Source organism: Macaca mulatta, chromosome 9 (assembly GCF_049350105.2).
Source record: "Macaca mulatta isolate MMU2019108-1 chromosome 9, T2T-MMU8v2.0, whole genome shotgun sequence".
Taxonomy (NCBI): Eukaryota; Metazoa; Chordata; class Mammalia; order Primates; family Cercopithecidae; genus Macaca; species Macaca mulatta.
Genome location: NC_133414.1, coordinates 13799441 through 13822815, shown reverse-complemented (window position 1 = coordinate 13822815; position 23375 = coordinate 13799441). Strand labels below are relative to the sequence as shown.

At 47.1% G+C, this 23375-nt stretch overlaps 2 protein-coding genes across 3 annotated transcripts in view; one reads left to right on the top strand and one right to left on the bottom strand.

The window, feature by feature from the left end:
• Positions 1-23375, top strand: part of UPF2 (UPF2 regulator of nonsense mediated mRNA decay) — a 484524-nt gene that overhangs the window by 124668 nt on the left and 336481 nt on the right. The window lies entirely within an intron of this gene.
• The window catches only part of CDC123 (cell division cycle 123), a 55216-nt gene continuing 48378 nt past the window's right edge, over positions 16538-23375 (bottom strand). Inside the window, exons 10-12 of one of the 2 annotated variants that reach the window (XM_077944906.1) lie at positions 20238-20366; positions 17403-17540; positions 16538-16811 (exon numbers count right to left, since the gene is read on the bottom strand). In XM_077944906.1, the coding sequence (XP_077801032.1) occupies positions 16785-16811; positions 17403-17540; positions 20238-20366 (294 nt within the window). In that variant the 3' untranslated portion in view covers positions 16538-16784. 2 annotated transcript variants of the gene reach the window in all.

The window sequence follows — 23375 nt, the reverse complement described above, 5'->3', positions numbered from 1 at the left end:
GCGGGTGCCTGTAGTCCCAGTTACTCAGGATGCTGAGGCAGGAGACTCACTTGAACCTGGGTGGCAGAGGTTGCAGTGAGCCAACATTGTGCCACTGCACTCCAGCCTGGTGACAGAGTGAGACTCCGTCTCAAAAAAAAAAGACAAAACAGATACACAAAAATAGAAAATCTAAATGGTTCTATATTTATTTATTTATTTGAGACAAAGTATCACTCTGTCGCCCAGGCTGGAGTGCAGTGGCGTGATCTTGGCTTACTGCAAGCTCCACCTCCCGGGTTCATACCATTCTCCTGCCTCAGCCACCCAAGGAGCTGGGACTACAGGCACCCGCCACCACGCTCGGCTAATTTTTTTGTATTTTTAGTTGAGACGGGGTTTCACCATGTTAGCCAGGATGGTCTTGATCTCCTGACCTTGTGATCCGCCCAACTCAGCCTCCCAAAGTGGTGGGATTACAGGCGTGAGTCACTGTGCCCGGCTATATTTATCTTTTTTAATCAAATCTGTAATAGAGCCCTTTCCTACAAAGAAAAAAAAAGCCTTTTGAACATATATATTGCAGAATTATATAGAATTACATTTCTACACCAATTATGATTGTCATTTAAAAATATTTCTCACTTGGTTACATAAAAATATTATTTTACAACAGTGTAATATGCATTTTTTATTGTCTTCAGCATCTTTTTATATATTTATTGTATATTTGTGTTTTTTCCTTTATGAATTGCATGTATAACATCCTTAACCCAATCTTATTTTTTTTTAAATTTTGAAGTCCTCTTATTTACATGTTAACTATATTAAGCTTTGATCTGGCATATTTGTTACAAAATTTTTTCTTTCTATGAGTTTGGCTTTTGATTTGATAAATGACATTTTTTTTCTTTTTTTTTTTTCTTTTTTTTTTTGTCGCCCAAGCTGGAGTGCAGTGGCATGATCTCGGCTCACTGCAAGCTCCGCCTCCCAGGTTCACGCCATTCTCCTGTCTCAGCCTCCCGAGTAGCTGGGATTACAGGCATCCGCCACCATGCCCGGCTAATTTTTTGTATTTTTAGTAGAGACGGGGTTTCACAGTGTTAGCCAGATAAATGACATTTTAAAACATGCACTTGTTTTTAAATTTTATTTGAAAATTTTAAAAAAGAATAGTCTACCTGAGAAGAGCTCTGAGAAATATGATTTTCCATCTCATTGCAGCTCCATGACACTGTAGCGTTCCTTACAGATTGGCACCCCTGGTCTAACTCTCAATGCATCTTGATCATGAGCTCTCAGGAAACAACAACTCTGGGAATTCATATCCAGAAGATGAGCCTTGGTGGGGCGCGGTGGCTTACACCTGTAATCCCAGCACTTTGGCAGACCGAGGCAGGCGGATCACAAGGTCAGGAGAGCGAGACCATCCTGGTCGACATAGTGAAACCCCATCTCTACTAAAAATACAAAAATTAGCTAGGCATGGTGGTGCGTGCGCCTGTAATTCCAGCTCCTCAGGAGGCTGAGGCAGGAGAATCCCTTGAACCAGGGAGTCGGAGCTTGCAGTGAGCCGAGATCGCACCACACTCCAGCCTGGCAACAGAGCGAGAGTCCATCTCAAAAAAAAAAAGAGCCTCTGGGCCCACCTCTTGTCTCCAGGGCTCCTACAGATAACACATCGGTCTTGGCCACTAAAATGTCCCACTGCCAGCTGAGAGAGAAAGATAAGGGCAGGCCCCCCTTTCCTCTGGAAGTTGTGTCATAGTCTGTGAACTTGGCCTCAAGAGGGAGATAAGAACTGGGTCAGGCTCACTTCCCCACGGAGATGCTTTCATGCCCAGTAGACACTTGCCCCGAATCCAGAGAAGCAGTAGGTGCTTTGCAAATATTTACCTAGCTACATGGCAACCGGGCAGTGCTGTCAGAGTTCTGTGTCATTTCAGGGCCACACATCCCACACCCCATTCTCTCCTCTTACGTTACAAAGGCTACGTCCCTTCCCATGGCTACCTTTCCAAGTGTTCAAAACCATGTGAAGGTCAGACTCCTTTGATTTCTAAATCATGCCCTTAGCCAAGATTGAACTTCCAATGGAGAAAATTTTAGGTTTGCTTTCATGTGTGAGGTGAAATGACTGTCCCTCTGTCAGAGGCGTTTGAACCAGAGCAACTCCATCTTGAATAGGAGCTGGGTAAAATAAGGCTGAGACCTACTGGGCTGCATTCCCAGATGGTTAAGGCATTCTCAGTCACAGGATGAGATAGGAGATCGGCATAAAACACAGGTCATAAAGACCTTGCTGATAAAACAGGTCGCAGTAAAGAAGCTGGCCGGCCAAAATCAACATGGCGATGCAAGTGACCTCTGGTGGTCCTCACTGCTAAACTCCCACCAGCGCCATGACAGTTTACAAATGCCAAGGCCACATCAGGAATTACCCTATATGGTCTAAAAAGGGGAGGCATGAATAATCCACCGCTTGTTTAGCATATCGTCCAGAAATAACCATAAAAATGGACAACCGGCAGCCCCCAGGGCTGCTCTGTCTATGGAGTAGCCATTCTTTTCTCTACTTTCTTAATAAACTTGCTTTCACTTTACTCTGTGGACTCACCCTGGATTCCTTCTTGTACGAGGGTCTCTTGGGGTCTGGATCGGGACCTGTTTCCGGTAACACCTTAGAGTTAAGATTTCAGGTTCATCCTTCCCTTGTCAGGAGTAAGTATCATCAGCACCACAGCCTTTGCTTGTTGCTAGTTCGTCCGTCCCTCCCTCCCTCCCTCCCTCCCTCCCTCCCTCCCTCCCTCCCTTCCTTCCTTCCTTCCTTCCTTCCTTCCTTCCTTCCTTCCTTCCTTTTCAGGTTCATCCTTCCCTTGTCAGGAGTAAGTATCATAAGCAACACAGCCCTTCCTTCCTTCCTTCCTTCCTCCCTCCCTCCCTTCCTTCCTTCCTTCCTTCCTTCCTTCCTCCCTCCCTCCCTCCCTCCCTCCCTTCCTTCCTTCCTTTTTTTTTTTTGAGATGGAGTCTCGCTCTGTCACCCAGGCTGGAGTGCTCAAGCGATTCTCCTGCCTCAGCTTCCCCAGTAGCTGGGATGACAGGCGCGAGCCACCGCGCCGGGCCACAGCCTGTGCTAGTTCTGCGCTGATCTTCCCACAGGTACGTTGAAGAAACCCAGTGTTTGGCGCTTAAACGCATCAGCAACAACAACGCACAGTAGAGAGCAGGCCCAGAGCACCACCCTCCCACGCCGTCCCTCCGGAGCTGAGGGGAAAACACCCAGCGCCTTCAGAGACCAGCTGCACCAAACCACCTTCTCAGAATGAGGGAGGAACTGCTGGCTTGGGGATGTCTCCACGGCGCATTTCTAGAAAGACTTGGTGATAGAGAACACGAGAGGAAGGCCTAGGTCACTAAAAGCACAGGGAGCAATTCAGGCTATTGTCTCCGTGTAAATGGCGTTGTGAGCCGTGCCCCCGCCCCTGCTCGTAGCCTGAGGGCCTGGGGGAAGGCGGACATCCTCCCGGCACGGCCGGCCTCGGCCTTCACCGCCGCACGCGCGGCGCCATCTTGTGGCGCATCCCTTTCCCAGGCTGGAAGCAGCCACAGGCCGATTCTTCCCGCCTTACAAATTTTGTGAAGTACAGTATTGAGACTATTTTTGATTCGTTTAAGAAAACAGCATGGCCAGGCGCGGTGGCTCACGCCTGTAATCCCAGCACTTTGGGAGGCCGAGGCGGGTGGATCGCCTGAGGTCAGGAGTTCGAGACCAGCCTGATCAATAAGGAAACCGCCGTCTCAACTAAAAATACAAAAATTAGCTGGGCGTGGTGGCAGGCGTCTGTAATCCCAGCTAGTCGGGAGGCTGAGACAGGAGAATCACTTGAACCCGGGAGGTGGAGGTTGCAGTGAGCCGAGATCGCAGCACTGCACTACAGCCTGGACACAAGAGCAAAACTCTGTCTAAAAGAAAAAAAGGAAACAGCATTATGCTTAGCAAATTAACGCAGAAACGGAAAATCAAATACCACATATTCTTACTTATTAAGTGGCAGCCAAACATAGGGTACAGATGGGCAGAAGGAGGGGAACAAGACACTGGGGACTCCCAGAGGGGAGAGGGAGGGAGAGGGGAAGGCATGAAAAACGACCTGTTGGGTACTGTGCTTACCGCCTGGATGAGGGTGTCAATCATACCCTAAACCTCAGCATCACACAATATACCCTTGTCACAAACCTGCACGTGTACTTCCGAATCTAACATAAACGTGAAATTTTCAAATCAAAAAAGACAGCTTCAGCTTCCACTTCTTACTGGAAAAAGAGTCCATGACACATGTTCCATTGGATCTAAGAGTTAATAAATATTCACTGCGACTTCCCCCACCCCAAAGTCAGCAATCATAAAATAGGAAGAAAATTTGAGGAAGGAGTTTGACAGTTCTGCAAAAATAAAAAATAAAAAGTTTTTTAAAATGAGAATGATGGACGGGCACGGTGGTTTATGCCTGTAATTCCAGCACTTTGGGAGGCCAAGATGGCTGATCATTTGAGGTCAGGAGTTGGAGACCAGCCTGGCCAACATGGTGGAACCCCATTTCTACTAAAAATACAAAAATTAGCCAGACGTGGTGGTGGACCTCTTGGTCCCAGCTACTCAGGAGGCTAAGGCAGGAGAATCGCTTGAATCCAGGAGTGGAGGTTGCAGTGAGCTGAGATTGTGCCATTGCATTCTAGCCTGGGTGACTGAGCTAGACCCTGTCTCAAAAAATAAATAAATAAATAAATAAATAAATAAATAAATAAATAATAAAATAAAAACAACTTTTCTTTCTTTGAGGAAAAAAACCTTCATCCAGAGATTCAAGCCATAGACTATGTTGTACCAGCTCATGTCTGAATGGTTTAAAGGGAAGATAATTTTTCCAGACAAGGTCATGGATAGATTGGCTTCAGACAGACAACCTGAAACGAACCTGAGGTCTGGGTTTGTCTATTAACTGTTTTCATGTTGAGGAAGAACTAACCAGGCTGTCTGCATGAATCTTACATGCAAACGATGCAGCTGTCCCATTTACTTAGGAAAAAGGTCACCCAATTGACTGTACCTGCAGAACCAGGGCTGAGACAAAGGTGTCCTTGTTTTCAGGCCCCCAGTCGTATCTGTAGATCTTAGTGTTCAGTTTAGAGAGTAAATCACACTGCTTAAGAGTGGTGTGAAGTCTGTGTGTTGTGAGGTTATGAAATCAAAGCGGGGGTCTGTGGCTGGGTAGTGGTGGGGAGTGGCCCTGGAGTTCCAAGCCACTGGGTGTCTTTACAGTCTTACAGCAAATGGATCCTCAAATCCACCAGTACCCCCTAAAGCTTCAAACACCCTTCTCTCTTTTTTTCACTCTTCTCTTTTTGGATGGTGATACCACAGTGTCGAGTTTACAGAAGATGCTCAGTGAATGGTCTTGTGTGGTTGGCTGATCTCATCACAGTGCTAGAAGTACTCAAGGCCTGGGACATAGTGGCCCTTGAACAAATACCTGCTTGATCTTTTTTTTTTTTTTTTTTTTTTCAATTAAGTCAGAATTCTCTCCTGCTCTGTCGCCCAGGCTGGAGTGCAATGGTGCGATCTTGGCTCACTGCAACCTCCGCCTCCTGGGTTCAAGCGATTCTCCTGGCTCAGCCTCCGGAGTATCTGGGACTACAGGCGCGCACCATCACGCCTGGCTAATTTTTTGTGTGTGTTTTTTTGTGTGTTCACCACGTTAGCCAGGCTGGTCTCGAACTCCTGACCTCAGGCAATCCGCCCACCTCTGCCTCCCAAAATACTGGGATTATAGGCGTGAGCCACCGTGCCTGGCTGCTCAAACTCTTGAGTTCTTTTATTCAGATTAAGATTTAATGAACTGGCCAGGCACAGTGGCTCATGCCTGTAATCCCAGCACTTTGGGAGGCTGAGGCGGGTCGATCACTTGAGATCAAGAGTTCAAGACCAGCCTGACCAACATGGTGAAACCCTGTCTCTACTAAACACGAAAAATTAGCAGACGGGGTTTCACTCTGTTGGACACGCTGGTCTCGAACTCCTGACCTCAAGTGATCTGCCCACCTTTGCCTTCCAAAGTACTAGGATTACAGGTGTGAACCACTGCTCCCAGCCTGTCCCATCTTTTGAGCTATGCGCACACCTGCCTTCCAGAGAGTTGAGGTCAGAAACCTTCCTGAGACTCAAAGTCAGTTTCAGGCGCCCCCATTATTTTCCTGAGAGTTTATTGTGACACCTCATAACCATCTAATAGAGTTTGGATGTTTGTAGCTGTAGTCCCAGCTACTCAGGAGACTGAGGTGGGAGAATTGCTTGAACCCAGGAGGCGGAGGCTGCAGTGAGCCAAGATTGTGCCACTGCACTCCAGCAGCCTAAGCAACAGAGTGAGACTGTTTCAAAAAAATAAATAAAAAAGATGGGACAGAGAAGCCTCAGACAGCAGCATGAATCAGGTGAGAGATGGAGGCAGGATGTGGCTGGAGGGCTGGAGAACAGTGAGATCAAAGGTCATGTAGTGGCCGGGTATGGTGGCTCACACCTGTAATCCCAGCACTTTGGGAGGCCGAGGCAAGAGGATATGATCCCAGGAGGTCAAGCCTTCAAGGATTCTAAGCATCATCTGCTGATTAGAATCAAGTCATACTTTTCACCTGCACTCCAGGTAAGAGGTTATACAAGGCCTCACTGGTAGTCACCTTGAGGTGTCTGCCACAAGTTTATTATCATACTGTACATTCTAGAAAAGCTCCTATATCCCAATCAGATTGAAATTTTAAAAATCTGTTTATAAAGAGCAGCAGTGCCATCCACCTGATCATTTTGTGTCTCTATCTTGCAGGACAGATTCAGGTTTGGTGGCATCTACAGCTCTCACAATGCGAAATGCCCTCTTAAAACCACAGTTTTAAGGGCACGGTGGCTCACACCTGTAATCCCAGCACCTTGGGAGGCCAAGCCAGGCAGATTGCCTGAGGTCAGGGGTTCTAGATCAGCCTGGCCAACGTGATGAAACCCCATCTCTGCTAAAAATACAAAAATTAGCTGACTGTGGTGGTGCGCACCTGTAGTCCCAGCTACTCGGGAGGCTGAGGCACAAGAATCACTTGAACCCAGGAAACAGAGAGTGCAGTGAGCCAAGATCGTGCCACTGCACTTCAGCCTGGCGACAGGGCAACACTCCGTCTCAAAAAAAACCAAAAACCCTAGTCTGCCAGGTGTAGGTGTTCCTCTGCTGTGCTCTATGCACGGCCATGTGTTTGTGTGTTTCTAATATCCTTTGTAAAGATGCGTTTGGCATTTAGCAGTGCATCAGGCTAGTATTGCCTGGGAGGGCAATTTACAGTGGTTTCTGATTCTGTTAACAAATGGCATCTGCTAGCTCAGAGCTTAAGTATGATTTTGATTACTTTCCCTAAACTTATAATTTTAATTTGCCCACACCTTTACTTCATGTGTTAGTTTGCTGGGGCTGTCATAACCAAATACAACAGACAGGATTTTAAGGGTGGCTTGAACACGTGATTGTCTCACAGTTCTGGAGGCTGGAAGTCCAAGATCAGGGTGTCGGCAGGGTGTGTTTCTGAGGTCTCTCTCCACAGTGTGCAGCTGGCCACCCTCTTGCTGTGTGCTGGATGTGGCCTTTCCTCTGCGCTTGGGCATCCCTGGCATCTTAGTGTCCAGATTTCCTCTTCTTATAAGAACACCCTCATACTGGATTAGGACCCACTTCAAAGGCCTCATTTTAGCTTCATCACCTCTGTAAAGGGCCTATCTCCAAACACAGTCACATTCTCAGGTATAAAGGTTACAGGACTTCAACATATGAACTTTGTAGGGATAATTTCCTCTCTCCTGCCCACTCACAGTGACTTGGAATACTCTTGAGGGTGTCTCCATCTATTTTGTATTATATTTCATTATCTGGAAAAGCTTATTAATCTTCTAAGCATTTCGTTCCTGCCTCAGGAGCTTCATATAAACCAAACACCTAGACAACTAGGTTTAATACAATAAAGCAGGTAACTAGCTGCTGGTTTGATAATGTGGACTGTAGCTCTCTGGAAGCTCAAAGAAGAAGGAAGACAAAGGTATAGTGGCTACATTGGTCTGGGAGGGCCTCAGGAGCATGAGGGGTTAACAGATGCTCACATAAGGCCTAATATTTAAATAGAGGTTCTAAACCTTAGCAGTACATCAGAATTATTTGGGAGATGTTTAAAACTACTGGGCCCTTGGCCGGACATGGTGGCTCACGCCTGTAATTCCAGGACTTTGGGAGGCCAAAGCAAGTGGATCACCTGAGGTCAGGATTTGGACACCAGCCTGACTAACCTGGGGAAATGCCGTCTCTACTAAAAAATACAAAATTTAGCCAGGCATGGTGGCTCATGTCTGTAATCTTAGCTACTCGGGAGGCTGAGGCAGGAGAATCGCTTGAACCCAGGAGGCAGAGGTTGTGATGAGCTGAGATTGTGCCATTGCACTCTAGCCTGGGCAACAAGAGTGAAACTCCGTCTCAAAACAAACAAACATAAACAACAAACTACTGGGCCCAGCTGGTGGCTCACGCCTGTAATCCCAGCACTTTGGGAGGCCAACGCAGGCGGATCACCTGAGGTCAGGAGTTCGAGACCAGCCTGGCCAACCATGGTCAACATGGTGAAACTCCATCTCTACTAAAAATACAAAAATTAGCCGGGTGTGGTGGCAGGCACCCGTAATCCCAGATACTCAGGAGGCTGAGGCACGAGAATCGCTTGAACCAGGGAGGCGGAGGTTGCAGTGAGCAGAGATTGCGCCACTATACTCCAGCCTGGGCAACAGAGGGGAGACTCCCTCTCAGAAACAAAAAAGAAAAACAAAAACAAGAACAAACTACTGGGCCCCAGAGATTTCAGTTTAATTGGTCTGGGTGAGTATTTTCCATTGATTAAGAAAAAAATACTCTCCAGGTAATTAGAATACACAACTAGGGGCCGGGTGCAGTGGCTCATGCCTATAATCTCAGCACTGTGAGAGGCCAAGGTGGGAGGATCCTTAGGCCAGGAGTTTGAGACCAGCCTGGGCAACACAGCAAGATTCCCCCGCACCCTGCTCCCCTCCACACACATACCTGTCTCTATGTTTAAAAAAAAAGAAAAGAAAAGAATATCTGACTAAGACAGAATCGCTGGCCTAAACGGACGGATGTGCTTAAGGAGGGCATTCATATTCCAGGTGAGCAGGAAGCTTCTAGGGGAGGCAGCCAGCAGGAATGCCACAGGATATTGAAAGAACACGGAGAAGGCAGACTTGCTGGGAGCTGAGGATGTTTTAAGGGTCGTTGAAAATAAGTTTACACAGGTCAGAGTGAAATTATGTGGGGCATATGGAATCTACATCCAACAAGAAAGGCGGAAGGAAGATAGAAAGCAGGTTGGCAAGCCCAACTGGTTGGTTACTACAGACAGGTGTGAGGTCCTGAGGGTACTGGATGGAGATGCAGAAAGGATCATAGAGAACATTGGGAAGGGGCCCGGCGTTGTGGATCACGCCTGTAATCCCAGCACTTTGGGAGGCTGAGGCAGGAGGATCTGCTGGAGCTCAGGAGTTCGAGACCAGCCTGGGAAACATGGCAAGACCTTGTTTCTGCAAAAAATAAAAATAAATTAGCCAGATGTGGTGGTGTATTCCCATGGTCCCAGCTGTTCAGGAGGCTGAGGTGGGAAGATAGCTTGAGCCTGGGAAATGGATACTGCAGTGAGTGGTAATCATGCAACTGCATTCTAGCCTGGGAGACAAAAAAATAATTTTGATTTTTTTTTTTTTTGAGATGGAGTTTTGCTCTGTTGCCCAGGCTGGAGTGCAATGGGGCAATCTCAGCTCACTGCAACTTCTGCCTCCCAGGTTCAAGCAATTCTCCTGCCTCAGCCTCCTGAGTAGCTGGGACTACAGGCACCCGCCACCATGCCTGGCTAATTTTCGTATTTTTAGTAGAGATGGGGTTTCACCGTGATGGCCAGGCTGGTCTCAAACTCCTGACCTCAGGTGATCCACCTGCCTTGGCCTCCCAAAGTGCTGGAATTATAAGCATGAGCCATGGCACCCAGCCAGATACTGAATCTTGAGCCCGGTGTCATCAGGACAGAAGCCGGAGTCTCTCTAGTAGCTAAGTCCTGGGATAGTGTCTTTTGCATCTCCAAAGATTTTCCCAGTCTCTGTTCTCTCTGTGGAGCTTCCACGGGTTGCGCTAATTTCCTGAGAAACCTCACATCCTTCCAGTACATGCTTTCGTTAACCGGAGTTAGTTTGTGTTGTTTGCAACCAAAACTTCTTAACTGGTTGGACATACTTCTTCCCATTATTCGAGTTTTGGGGGAGCATTGTTTTGCATTCAAAATCCAGAAGTGAGCAAATCATATCCTGGGATCTTTGTCTCTCCTTTCTTAAGACTCATTCGGGCCTAGCACCGTGGCTCACGCCTACAATCCCAACACTTTGGGAGGCGAAACCCCGTCTCCACTAAAACTACAAAATTAACCGGGCGTGGTGGCGGGCGCCGGTAATCCCAGCTACCAGGGAGGCTGAGACAGGATACTTTCTTGAACGCGGGAGGCGGAGATTGCAGTGAGCTGAGATTGTGCCATTGCACCCTAGCCTGGACTACAAGAGCAAGACTCCATCCCCCTCTAACCCCCACCACCCCAAAAAAAGACTCATTTGGACATTCTCATTTTGATTTCAAAAAAGACAAGTCTGTAGCCACCAAGGGTGACGAGAGGTGGCCATCTGATGTCCTTTTCAGTCCTCACACTTATAAACTAATTGAGAAGCACCTGTGCTCTCTCTGCACTGGACTGTCTCTTGTCTGTTTACAGTGTTGTATCCATTTATACTCCATTTATTCCCCTGTGAGGATCTGAGAGTGGCCAGGCATGGTGGCTCATGCCTGTAATCCCAGCACTTTGGGAGGCTGAGACGGGAGGTTCACTTGAGTCTAGGGGTTCCAAACCAGCCTGGGAAATAAAAAAAAAGGAAAGTAAAATCAGCCAGGCATGGTGGTGTGTGCCTGTAGTCCCAGCCACATCCAAGGCTGAGGTGGGAAGATCGCTTGAGGGCAGCCGTTGGAGGCTGCAGCGGGCTATCATCATGCCATTTTACTTCAGCCTGGGCAATAGAACATGACCCAGTCTCCAAAAAAAAAAAAATAAAAAATAAGTATTTGAGAGTATTCCTTCCTCTCCATTCCTTCTTTCCTATGTCCCTACCTGGAGCTTTTTTTTGAGATGGTAGTCTCACTCTGTTGCCCAGGCTGAAGTGGCGTGATCTCGGCTCACTGCAACCTCTGCCTCCTAAGTTCAAGTGATTCTCCTGCCTCAGCTTCCCGAGTAGTTGGGATTACAGGAGCCCAGCACCATGGTCGGCTAATTTTTGTATTTTTAGTAGAGATGGGGGTTTTGCCATGTTGGTCAAGCTGGTCTCGAACTCCTGACCTCAAGTGATCCTCCCGCCTCGGCCTCCCAAAGGGCTGGGATTACAGGCTTGAGCCATTGTGCCCAGCTCCTGGTGTCCTCTTTCTTTTTTTAGACGGAATTTCACTCTGTCGCCAGGCTGGAATGCAGTGGTCCGATCTGGGCTCACTGCAACCTCCGACTCCCTGTTTCAAGTGATTCTCCTACCTCAGGGTCCCAAGTAGCTGGGATTACAGGCATGCACCACCACGCCCAGCTAATTTTTGTATTTTTAGTAGAGACGAGGTTTCACCATGTTGGCCAGGATGGTCTTGATCTCCTGACCTCATGATCCACTTGCCTTGGCTTCCCAAAGTGCTGGGATAACAGGTGTGAGTCACTGTGCCCGGCCTCCCGGTATCTTCTTTCTTTGGTGACTTTTTTTTTTTTTTTTTTGGGTAAAGAACTAAGAACCCCAATGCTCTCAGCATTACCAATACATGCAGAGGTTATGCTTCTTTTGTAAGTGAGAGGAACTCAGTCTGGTTTGGAAGCTTGGGCTTTCATTGGCCTGAGATATATGCCTTTTACAAGATGGAAAACAAATGTTCCTAAAAGCAATAACATCACTTGACATTTTTGTAGCCCTTTTCATCTTCAAAGCAATTTGTAGACATTAAAGAATAAGCTGTCAGCCCTTCCCAGATAAGAATCATTGCCTAAGCGCTTAGTACAACCCTGTCCTGTTCCTCAGACCTAAACAATGAGCCCTGCTTATAAACTGTGGCTGAACAAAATGACTTCTTAGGAGAAGAAAACGCAGGGAGAGTGGGGGAATGAACTCAGCTGGAAGGAAGAAAAAAAGGCGACCTGCAATTTATCTAGTACATATTGTGAGTCTGGGGTGACAGTTTGGAGAACACTGGGGCTTCAGCCTGGCTGTGCGCCTGTTGCCCAGGCTGGAGTGCAGTGGCGTGAGCTCAGCTCACTGCAACCTCTATCCCGCAAGTTCAAGCAATTCTCCTGCCTCAGTCACCTGAGTAGCTGGGATTACAGGCGTGCACCAACATGCCTGGCTAATTTTTTGTATTTTTAGTAGAGGCAGAGTTTCACCATGTTGGCCAGGCTAGTCTCAAACTCCTGACCTCAGGTGATCCACCCACCTTGGCCTCCCAAAGTGCTGGGATTATAGGCGTGAACCACCGCACCAGGCCTCTTCCTTTCTTTCCTTTTTATTTATTTATTTTTTGGAGGTCAGGGGTGCAGTGGTGAGATCATAGCTCCCTGCAGCCTTGAACCCCTGGGCTCAAGTGATCCTCCTGCCTCAGCCTCCTGTGTAGTTAGGGCTACAGGCATGCACCACCATGTCTGGCTAATTTGTCTTTTGAAAAAGAACGTTTTTTAGAGACAGGGTCTTACTATGTTGCCAGTATCATTTTATTTTGGTTTTCTTGATTAAAAAAAAAAAAAAAAAAAAAAAGACACACCTGAATGCGTTCTCTCTTTAGGTCACTTATGCCAGGCTTATTGCCTAACCCCATAACTTTTAGCTATTTTTTTCACTACATTTTTGTTACAATGTCTTAGATTTCTGTTCCTCAATCATCTTTTTTTTCTTTTTTTATTGAGACGGAATCTTGCTCTTTCAGTTCAGGGGCACAATCTTGACTCACTGTAACCTCTGCCTCCCAGGTTCAAGTGATTCTCCTGCCTCAGCCTCCCAAATAGTGGGGATTACAGGTGCGCACCACCACACCTGGCTAATTTTTTGTATTTTTGGTAGAGATGGGGTTTCACCATGTTCGCCAGGCTGGTCTTGAACTCCTGACCTCAAGCAATCTACTACCCACCATGGTCTCCCACAGTGCTGGGATTACAGGCATGAGCCACCACGCACGGCCTAGTCCTCAAGCACCTTTTTTTTTTTTTTTTGAGACAGAGTCTCGGTCTGTCGCCAGGCTGGGCGCAGTGGTGTCATCTCAGCTCGCTGCAACCTCTGTCTCCTGGGTTCATGCAATTCGCCTGCCTCAGCCTCCCGAGTAGCTGGGACTACACACATGCACCACCGTGCCCGGTTAATTTTTTGTATTTCAGTAGAGACAGGGTTTTGCCATGTTGGCCAGGATGGTCTGGATCTCCTGACCTTGTGATCCGCCTGCCTTCGCCTCTCCAAGTGCTGGGATTATAGGCGTGAGCTGCCGTGCTCGACCGTATCTTTCTAAGGTGTATACATACCTGCACTGTGTGTGAGTGGTAAGTTTACTGTGATTTATTCTTTCCTTAGCATGAGCCAAGGACAACATGTGAATAAAACAATGTTTAGATCCTGCTACAGTGAAGGTTTTGGAAAAGTCAACATCTTTGGGGAGCAGTTTTGTCATCTGGTAAAAAGGAAAAGAAGGGACTGGGCGTGGTGGCTCACGCCTGTAATCCCAGCACTTTGGGAGGCCAAGGTGGATGGATCACCTGAGGTTAGGAGTTCGAGACCAGCCATGGCCAACATGGCGAAACCCCGTCTCTACTGAAAAAAGGAAAAAAAAAAAAAAATATATATATATATATAAATAAAAATATATAAATATAAATATATATAAAAAAATATATATATTTTTTCTTGACTCTGTTAAAAAGAATGTGCCTTTATATACTGTACAGAGGTCTGCCACGCAGAGTGACAATAGCTACCATTTGCCTGTGGCCTGCGATGTGCACTACACTACAGGTTTATGAGTTATCTCACTTAACAGACTGCAGAAAACTGCTCTTCCACTTTGCAGGAAACAAACTTAGTCAAAAAGCTGTCACATAAGGTTCCTGTTTGTTTTTTGATGATCCTCAATCATCAAAAAGAGAAAAGGCTGAGAAGAGAAAACCTTACGAACTCAGAAAATGCAAATCAAATGAGACTCGCGAAAACAAAACTGGCAAAGCTGTCTCCAGGAGGCCCACGGGACATGACACTGCCTGCAGGACAAAGCACGTATTTACTCCAGCCCTTCAAAGGCAACAGCGGCAGTGTCTTCTCTTCAGAAGGGAGGACTGCAGGGACACGCTGAGGAAGCACACAGGTTTCCATTTGCTGAATTCAAGCGCAAGCCTGAGGTACCTCAAAGAAAGAACAAATGCCAGTAAAATAAAAGGACAATTCAAAACTTAAGAGCTGGGCGCTGTGGCTCATGCCTGTAATCCTAGCAATTTGGGAGGCCGAGGTGGGTGGATCTCTTGAGGCCAGGAGTTTCAGATCAGCCTGACTTAGTGAAACCCCATCTCTACTAAAAATACAAAAATTAGCCAGGTGTGGTGGTGCACACCTGTAATCTCAGCTACCCAGGAGGCTGAGGCAGGAGAATCACTTGAACCCAAGAGGCGGAGGCTGCAGTGAGCCAAGATCGTGCCACTGTACTCCAGCCTGGGAGACAGAGTGAGACTCTGTCTTAAAACAAAACAGAAGTTAATTTTTAGGCAGGCATAAATTATATTGGGCTTTAGGATATTTCCTTCATAGTATCCTACATTTGATATTAACATCAGGAAAATCAACTAAAATTAAATACACTAAGTAAACAATGTACAAAAATCACATTTCAGAAAATGACCTGAGAGTTCAAGTCCAGTTTCTCCAGGAAAATGTGTAAAAAAATGTAATGAGAATTGTACAGTTTATGAACTCTCTGCCAAATTTTGCTGGGTCTTTTATATAGTCTTAATATAGTTTTCTTTTTTGGTGGAGGATAGAGGCTCGCTCTCTCGCCCAGGCTGGAATGCAGTGGTGCGGTCTCAGCTCACTGCAACCTCCGCCTCCCAGGTTCAAGCGATTCTCCTGCCTCAGCCTCCCAAGTAGCTGGGACTACAGGCACCCACCACCACGCCCGGCTAATTTTTGTATTTTTAGTAGAGACGGCATTTCACCATATTGGTCAGCCTGGTCTTGAACTCCTGACCTTAGGTGATCCGCCCATCTCAGGCTCCCAAAGTGCTGGGATTACAGGCGTGAGCCACTGCACCCAGCCTAGTCTGAATGTTTTCAATTGGTATCAAATGTATTTACATTTTCTTTGGCTTGGTAAAATGCCATCTTGACAAAGCCAGCTTCCAGAGCTAAACTTAAAATCAATCCTTGATACTAAATCCATCATAGGTGGGTAGGCACCTATAAGCAGTTTTAAAAAACAAGAGTATTTTTGAAGCACCTGTACATTAAACAACACCTATAATCCCAGCAGTTTGGAAGGCTGAGGCAGGAGGATCACTTAAGGCCAGGAGTTTGAGATCAGTCTGGGCAACACAGGGAAACCCCATCTCTACTACTTAAAAAAAAGAAAACAGAAAGGGCATCTGACGGACTGAATACAGAGATAAAGTACTGAGGACGAAGATTACCACTGGATACCACGTCGGGCAGTTACCCTGGGAAACGGTCATGTCTGTATCCTTCAAATTGCTTGGTGATGTCAACTAATACAGAAAGAGCTCTTAGTAGAATGTCTGGCACATCATAAAGCCTCGGTAAATCAGGCACAATTGATATAATCACTTCAACATGGTGGCCTTTTAAAAAGGCCACGTGGCAAAACCCCATCTCTACAAAAAAAATATAAAAATCAGCTGGGCGTGGTGGTGTGCACCAGCAGTCCCAGTTACTCAGGGGGCTGAGGCAGGATTGCCTGAGTCCAGGAGATTGAGGCTGCAGTGAGCTGTGATTGTGCCACTGCACTCCAGCCTGGGCAACAGAGCAAGACTCTGTCCCTAAATAAAACAGGCTGGGCGTGGTGGCTCACACCTATAATCCCACCACTTTGGGAGGCTGAGGTGGGCAGATCACTTGAGGATCAGGAGTTCCAGACCAGCCTGGCCAACACGGTGAAGCCCTGCCTCTACTAAAAATACAAAAATCAGCTGGGTGTGGTGGTGTGCACCTGTAATCCCAGCTACTCGGGAGGCTGAGGCAGCAGAATCGCTTGAACCAGGAGGTAGAGGTTGCAGTGAGCTGAGATTGAACCAGTGCACTCCATCCTGGGCGACACAGCGAGACTGTCTCAAAAAATAAAAATAAAAATAAATAAATAAAGCGACCGGGTAGAAAAGCAACGTATTTCATAGAAAGCATTTTATTATCAGAACAGTATGATTTCCTATGCTTAAGATCTATTTATTATGTTATTTTTACAAGTAGCAAAGTCCCTCTGTTTTTTTCCCCAGGTGATGTACATGAATATAAAAAGCGGCTGATGTCCACACTGCCTGGCCCGCCCGCATCAGGGTTGGCAGGAAGCTGCCGCTGATGAGCAGCTCCCGAGCGGCGGGGCGGGGCCTCCTCTTCTCCAGCTCCAGCACGCTCATCAGTCGTCCTCTTGCTGATTTCTCTTCTGCCAAAGAAAACCAAGGGGACATTAAAATAGCACATGCTCCTTGGGATATCTGCTCAGCAGGTGTAATTTTCTAGAGGTCTTGGCAAAGATGTGATTAAAAATTGTCATGGAAAACCATGCTTTAATTCATTAAACTAGTTTATCACTTTGACTCCTGAGCAAATTATCCTCAGGTACTTGAGTATTTTCTTCTCTTTCTTCCATACATACAGAAACTCCTACACAGAAATCCACACAGAAGTATAAATATTCACATTCCCTCTTGAGTAAAATCACCACCAGAGCAGAGACTTGCTCTCCGTGCAGCCCTCTAACAATATACACACTTTCTTCACAGTTACAAGTATTTTGAAAAATGTTCAAAAGGCATATACAGCATAAAAACATTTTCTGTCACTCTAATCAATAAATTATGCCTTCAGCTCCTATTTTATATTTAATTAGAAAATGACCTAACTCACTAACTCGGCTCCATTCATAAGCATCAAAGTCTAGGTGATACAGGATTCCAGTGAAATATTATATAAAAGCCAATTTGAAGGTCTATTTGAAAAGACGGCCAGCATACTAAATGCACACAGACTTTACCAGCTTAAGGAAGTCTATTAGCTTGTGAGCGTCCTCCCCTGTAGACAGGTCTACAAAGTCCTTGGGCAGCCGGTAACTCAAATAGGGGCTGGGCTGGACTGTCACTTCACTGTTGGTGCAACGGAAAGCTGGGGAATCCTGTACAAAGAAGAAAAAGGAGAAAGAACGTCAGTCATTTATTTTTAGGTCTATTCTCTGAACTAAAAAAGAACCTAGCAGAACAATTTCAACTCCATGTTTTCTTCTGTACCTGGTAAGGAGAAAGGAAGATTCTAAAGTTAAAATGAGCTGGGCACGGTGGCTCACGTCTGTAATTCCAGCTGGAGTACAGTGGCTCACCGCAGCCTCGACCTCCTGGGCTCAGGTGAACCTCGCACTTCAGCCTCCCAAGTAGCTGAGACTATAGGCATGCGCCACCACACCTAACTGAGTTTTTAAAATTTTAGTACAGACAAGGTCTCAGTATGTTGCCCAGGCTGGTCTGGATCTCCTGAGCTTAAGCAATCCTCCTGCCTTGGCCTCCCAAAGTGTTAAGATTACAGGCTCGGTGGGCTGCTGCACCCAGCCCAAACTATTTTCTTTTTCTTTTTTTTTTTTTTTTTTGAGGCAAAGTCTCGCTCTGCTCTCAGGCTGGAGTGCAGTGCTGGGGCACGATCTCTGTTACCCAGGTCTCTGTTGCTCACTGCAACCTCTGCCTCCCGGGTTTAAGCGATTCTCCCACTCTAGCTTCCTGAGTAGCTGGGACTACAGGGATGCGTCACCACGTCCGGCCAATTTTTGTATTTTTAGTAGAGATGGGGATTTCACTATGTTGGCCAGGCTGGTCTCAAACTCCTGACCTCAGGTGATCTGCCTGCCTCAGTCTCCCAAAGTGCTAGGATTACAGGCATGAACCACCATGCCTAGCTGCCAAAACTAATTTTTTTTTTTAGACGAAGTTCCACTCTTGTTGCCCAGGCTGGAGTGCAATGGAGTGATCTTGGCTCACCACAACCTGTGCCTCCTGGGCTCAAGCGTTTCTCCTGCCTCAGCCTCCCGAGTAGCTGGGATTACAGGCATGCGCCACCACGCCCGGCTACTTTTTGTATTTTTAGTAGAGACGGGTTTTTCCATGTTGGTCAGGATGGTCTCGAACTCACAACCTCAGGTGATCCACCTGCCTCGGCCTCCCAAAGGGCTGGGATTACAGGTGTGAGCCACTGCACCCAGCCGGTTTTTTTTTTTTTTTTTTTTTTTTGAGATGGAGTCTCGCTCTGTCACCCAGGCTGGAGTGCAATGGTGTGATCTCGGCTCACTGCTGCAACCTCTACCTTCCAGGTTCAAGTAACTCTCCTGCCTCAGCCTCCCAAGTAGCTGGGATTACAGGCACCCTCCACCAGGCCCGGCTAATTTTTTGTATTTTTAGTAGAGACGGAGTTTCACCATGTTGGCCAGGCTGGTCTCGAACTCCCGACCTCAGGTGATCCACCAGTCTCGGCCTCCCAAAGTACTGGGATTATAGGTGTGAGCCACTACGTCTGGCCCAAAACTATTTTTTAAAAGATATAAAATGCTCACAAGAGAACACTGTGAAAATCTCAGGACATGTAATTGTGTATATAGTATGATCTCATTTATTTACAAAGGTCTATATATGTGCACATTATATAGCAAAATATAAACACTGGTTCTCAAGGTGGTAGAGTCATAGGTGATTTTAAAATTTTCTTTAAGAATGAGCATGTTACTTTTATGGGCAGAAAACAGCACTACAAAGTTGTTTAAAGATTAAAGTTTGGCTGTGAAGCTGACAGGAAAGGAGAGAGTGGCTGGGTGAAGAAACCGGGTTGAACAATGTTTTGCTTTTTTCGGATGGGAGGTATCTGAACATGACTAAATCTGGACGGACAGAGTTGGTGGAGAGGAAGAATTGGAAAAAGAGCAGAGGGCAGCTGGAGAGAGAGGAGGACACAGTGTCCTGAGTGGGAGATCAGACTCAGGAAGGGATGGACGAGCTTGCAGGTGTGATGAGAAATCAACTGAGGGAATTCTCTCATCAGTGGGTTCCCTTTTCCTGGAAAGAGGATGTTAAATCATCCACTGAGAGGAAGGAAGGACTGATGGGAGACTGAGAAGCATCAAGGCATGAACCAGTCACCGTGGAAATGGAGGAGAAAGCTGACAGGAACCTGCTGGTCTGCACATATGTAACTTCTCCGTCAGCCTCAGCAGCTGGCACTGAGGTCACAAGGAACAGATGCATGAGCTGATCTGGGACCAAGATTCCTCCAGGTTGGGTGTGACAGAAGCAGCTCAGAAAAGGAACTGAAAAAACGGATCAGATGATCCTGACTTCTGTAATAAAGTTAAGTGGTACCCGCCTCTTTGACCACCACCACGGGGAAGTTAGCTACCAGGAAAGCTGTGTTACACTCTGCGCTTCCGAAGGGTCCTGGCCATTCTGCCTACCTGTGCGTCTGCAGAACAAGCAGTCAGTCAGTAGACTGAAAAGGTTTATGTTGTATCTATCTTAAAAATGTCTAGGCCGGGCGCGGTGGCTCAAGCCTGTAATCCTAGCACTTTGGGAGGCCGAGACGGGCGGATCATGAGGTCAGGAGATCGAGACCATCCTGGGTAACACAGTGAAACCCCGTCTCTACTAAAAATACAAAAACTTAGCCGGGCGAGGTGGCAGGCGCCTGTAGTCCCAGCTACTCGGGAGGCTGAGGCAGGAGAATGGCGTAAACCCGGGAGGCGGAGCTTGCAGTGAGCTGAGATCCGGCCACTGCACTCCAGCCTGTGTGACAGAGCGAGACTCCGTCTCAAAAAAAAAAAAAAAAAAAAAAAAAGTCTTACCTGCTCTTGAGCATCTACTTCACTAAAATCGCCGTTTAAGTTGTTCTCAGATATCAGTTCTTCCCAGGTGAACAGCAGTGAATCTGTGACTTCGCCAAATGGATTAAAATCAATGAGCCACACCTTCCCCTGTAGCACAGAGAGAGAAAAAACAAAAACAAACGCAGTCTGTACTCTGTCTTCTGAGAAAGAAACGAGTTTTTATTCTGAGACAGGCTCTCATGCTGTTGCCCAGGCTGCAGCGCAGTGGTGTGATCACAGCTCACTGCAGCCTCGACCTCCTGGGCTCAAAGGATCCTCTTGCCTCAGCCTCCTGAGTACCTGGGACTACAGGCATGCGCCACCACATGCAGCTAATTTTTGTGTTTTCTTAGAGGACAGGGTCTCGCCATGTTGCCCAGGCTGGTCTTGAACTCTTGGGTTCAAGCGATCCTCTCACCTCAGCCTCCCAAAGTGCTGGGATTATAGACATGAGCCACGTCACCTGGCCAGAAAGATATTCTTCATATTATTGTAATCTTAAAAATCTCACTTATTTCAAAAGATCATCCCTCTAGGTCCCATCTGAGAAAGGGCCACCTGTCTGAATAGAGTAGACAGAGATCTAAAGGGAGGGCCCCCTGTGAATTTAGAGAGAAGGGACCCAGAAAAGCTCTGCCTAAGAGATACGTTCCAACTCCAGCCTCAAGCCACATGGAATTTTAAGTCAAAGATTCTAGCAGGGCCGGGCACAGTGGCTCACACCTATAATCCCAGCACTTTGGGAGCCTGAGGCGGACAGATCACTTGAGCTTAGGAGTTCAAGACCAGCCTGGGCAACATGGTGAAACCCCATCTCTACAGAAAAATATATAAAAATTAGCTGAGGCTGGGTGCGGTGGCTCACGCCTGTAATCCCAGCACTTTGGGAGGCCGAGACGGGTGGATCACGAGGTCAGGAGATTGAGACCATCCTGGCTAACACGGTTAAACCCTGTCTCTACTAAAAATACAAAAAATTAGTCTGGCGTGGTGGCGGGCGCCTGTAGTCCCAGCTACTCGGGAGGCTGAGGCAGGAGAATGGCGTGAACCCGGGAGGTGGAGCTTGCAGTGAGCCGAGATTGCGCCACTGAACTCCAGCCTGGGCAATAGAGTGAGACTCTGTCTCAAAAAAAAAAAAAAATTCGCTGAATGTGGTGGCACACGCCTGTAGTCCCAGCTACGCAGGGGGCTGAGGTAGGAGGATCACTTGAGCTCAGGAGGTCAAGGCTGCTGTGAGCCGTGATCACAACACGCGCTCCATCTACCCTGGGTGACAAAGCAAGACTGTGTCTCCCAAAAAAAAAAAATTCCAGCAGGAAAGGGAACGGTCACCCAAAGGCTTAGGGTCTGTGTCTGACTAAAGCGCCTTCCCGGAGCCTTCAGTGCTCCGTTCAGGGGCAGCCAGACAGAGCCAGGCAGTGCCTGCGGCTCCAGAGAGCAGCGCTTCTGACTCAGGAAGGTCTGCTGCCAAGAATGGATTTTTTTTTTTTTTTTACCATATGCAAGTATGAAGACGCTGCTTCCTTTCTTTTTTTTTTTTTTTTGAGAATCTCACTCTGTTGCCCAGGCTGGATGGAGTACAGTGGTGTGATCTTGGCTCACTGCAACCTCCGCCTCCTAGGTTCAAGTGATTCTCCTGCCTCAGCTCCCGAGTAGCTGGGATTACAGGCATGCGCCACTATGCTTGGTTAATTTTTGTATTTTTACTAGAGATAGGGTCTTACCATGTTGGCCATGGTCTGGTCTCAAACTCCTAACCTCAAATGTCCTCCCGCCTTGGCCTCCCTGTGAGCCACCCTGCCCAGCCTGAAGATGCTGTTTTCTTTCTATGTGAATGTAGTAAGTCTGTAGAATAGAGCTTGACAGCATATGAAGGGGAGGTTGGCCTGTGAGCAGAAAACAGCCAGTACTGACACGCAGAGAGCAGAGGCGCATGGGCCACACCGCCAGGAATGACGGCCACGGCGTCTGATCACAAACACCTATTGACACGAAGTGGATGGAGCAAAGATAAACCTTTTCCCACTGAAACATTCATACATTTGCGCCGTTTGGTTAACAATGAATGTTCTTTTTCTATAAATGTGTTGCCGCCAGGTCCTGAGCGTGTGTGTGCATGAAATTCCAAGCACCAAGACCGCTGAGCCAGCATGCCTAATATCTGGTGCTGCTTCTCAGCTGAGCGAGAGCAAAATGTTAAGAAAGATGAAACATCTTATTAGGACTTGCTTCAAATTCCAGAACCTCTAGTAAGTGGCATAAGCCTGTCGCAGGATGCTTTCAGCACACCCAGTTGGGTAAGTTCCTCGTTTTCTACGAGCCCCAGGAGATGCCCTGCAAATCTCTCTCACTGCTTGAGTTGTTTCCTCATCTCCGTTTAGCACCCACTTCTTCATTCCTGGAACTATGTGAAACAGTATCAGCCATCAAACAACTTCTTCGTAATGATGTCAACTTCATTTTGGCGAATACTGCTAAGATGTCTTCAATATATGTCATGATAACAAAATGGGTATTTTCTAACTTCCAAACCCTTTCTACTTGACTTATTTATTTATTTATTTATTTATTTTGAGACAGAGTCTCGCTCTGTCACCCAGGCTGGAGTGCAGTGGCATGATCTCTGCTCACTGCAACCTCCGCCTCCCAGGTTCAAGTGATTCTCCTGCCTCAGCCTCCCGAGTAGCTGGGACTACAGGCGTCCACCACCACACCTGGCTAATTTTTTGTATTTTTAGTAGAGATGAGGTTTCACAGTGTTAGTCAGGATGGTCTCCATCTCCTGACCTCATGATCGGCCTGGCTTCGTCTCCCAAAGTGTTGGGATTACAGGTGTGACCCACTGTGCCCAGCCCCTACTTGGCTTTTTATAATCAGTAAAACGAACTCATTATTATTATTATTATTTTTATTTATTTATTTTTTTTTTTGAGACGGAGTCTCGCTCTGTCGCCCAGGCTGGAGTGCAGTGGCGCTATCTCGGCTCACTGCAAGCTCCGCCTCCCGGGTCTACGCCATTCTCCTGCCTCAGCCTCCCGAGTAGCTGGGACTACAGGCGCCCGCCACCTCGCCTGGCTAATTTTTTTGTATTTTTAGTAGAGACGGGGTTTCATTGTG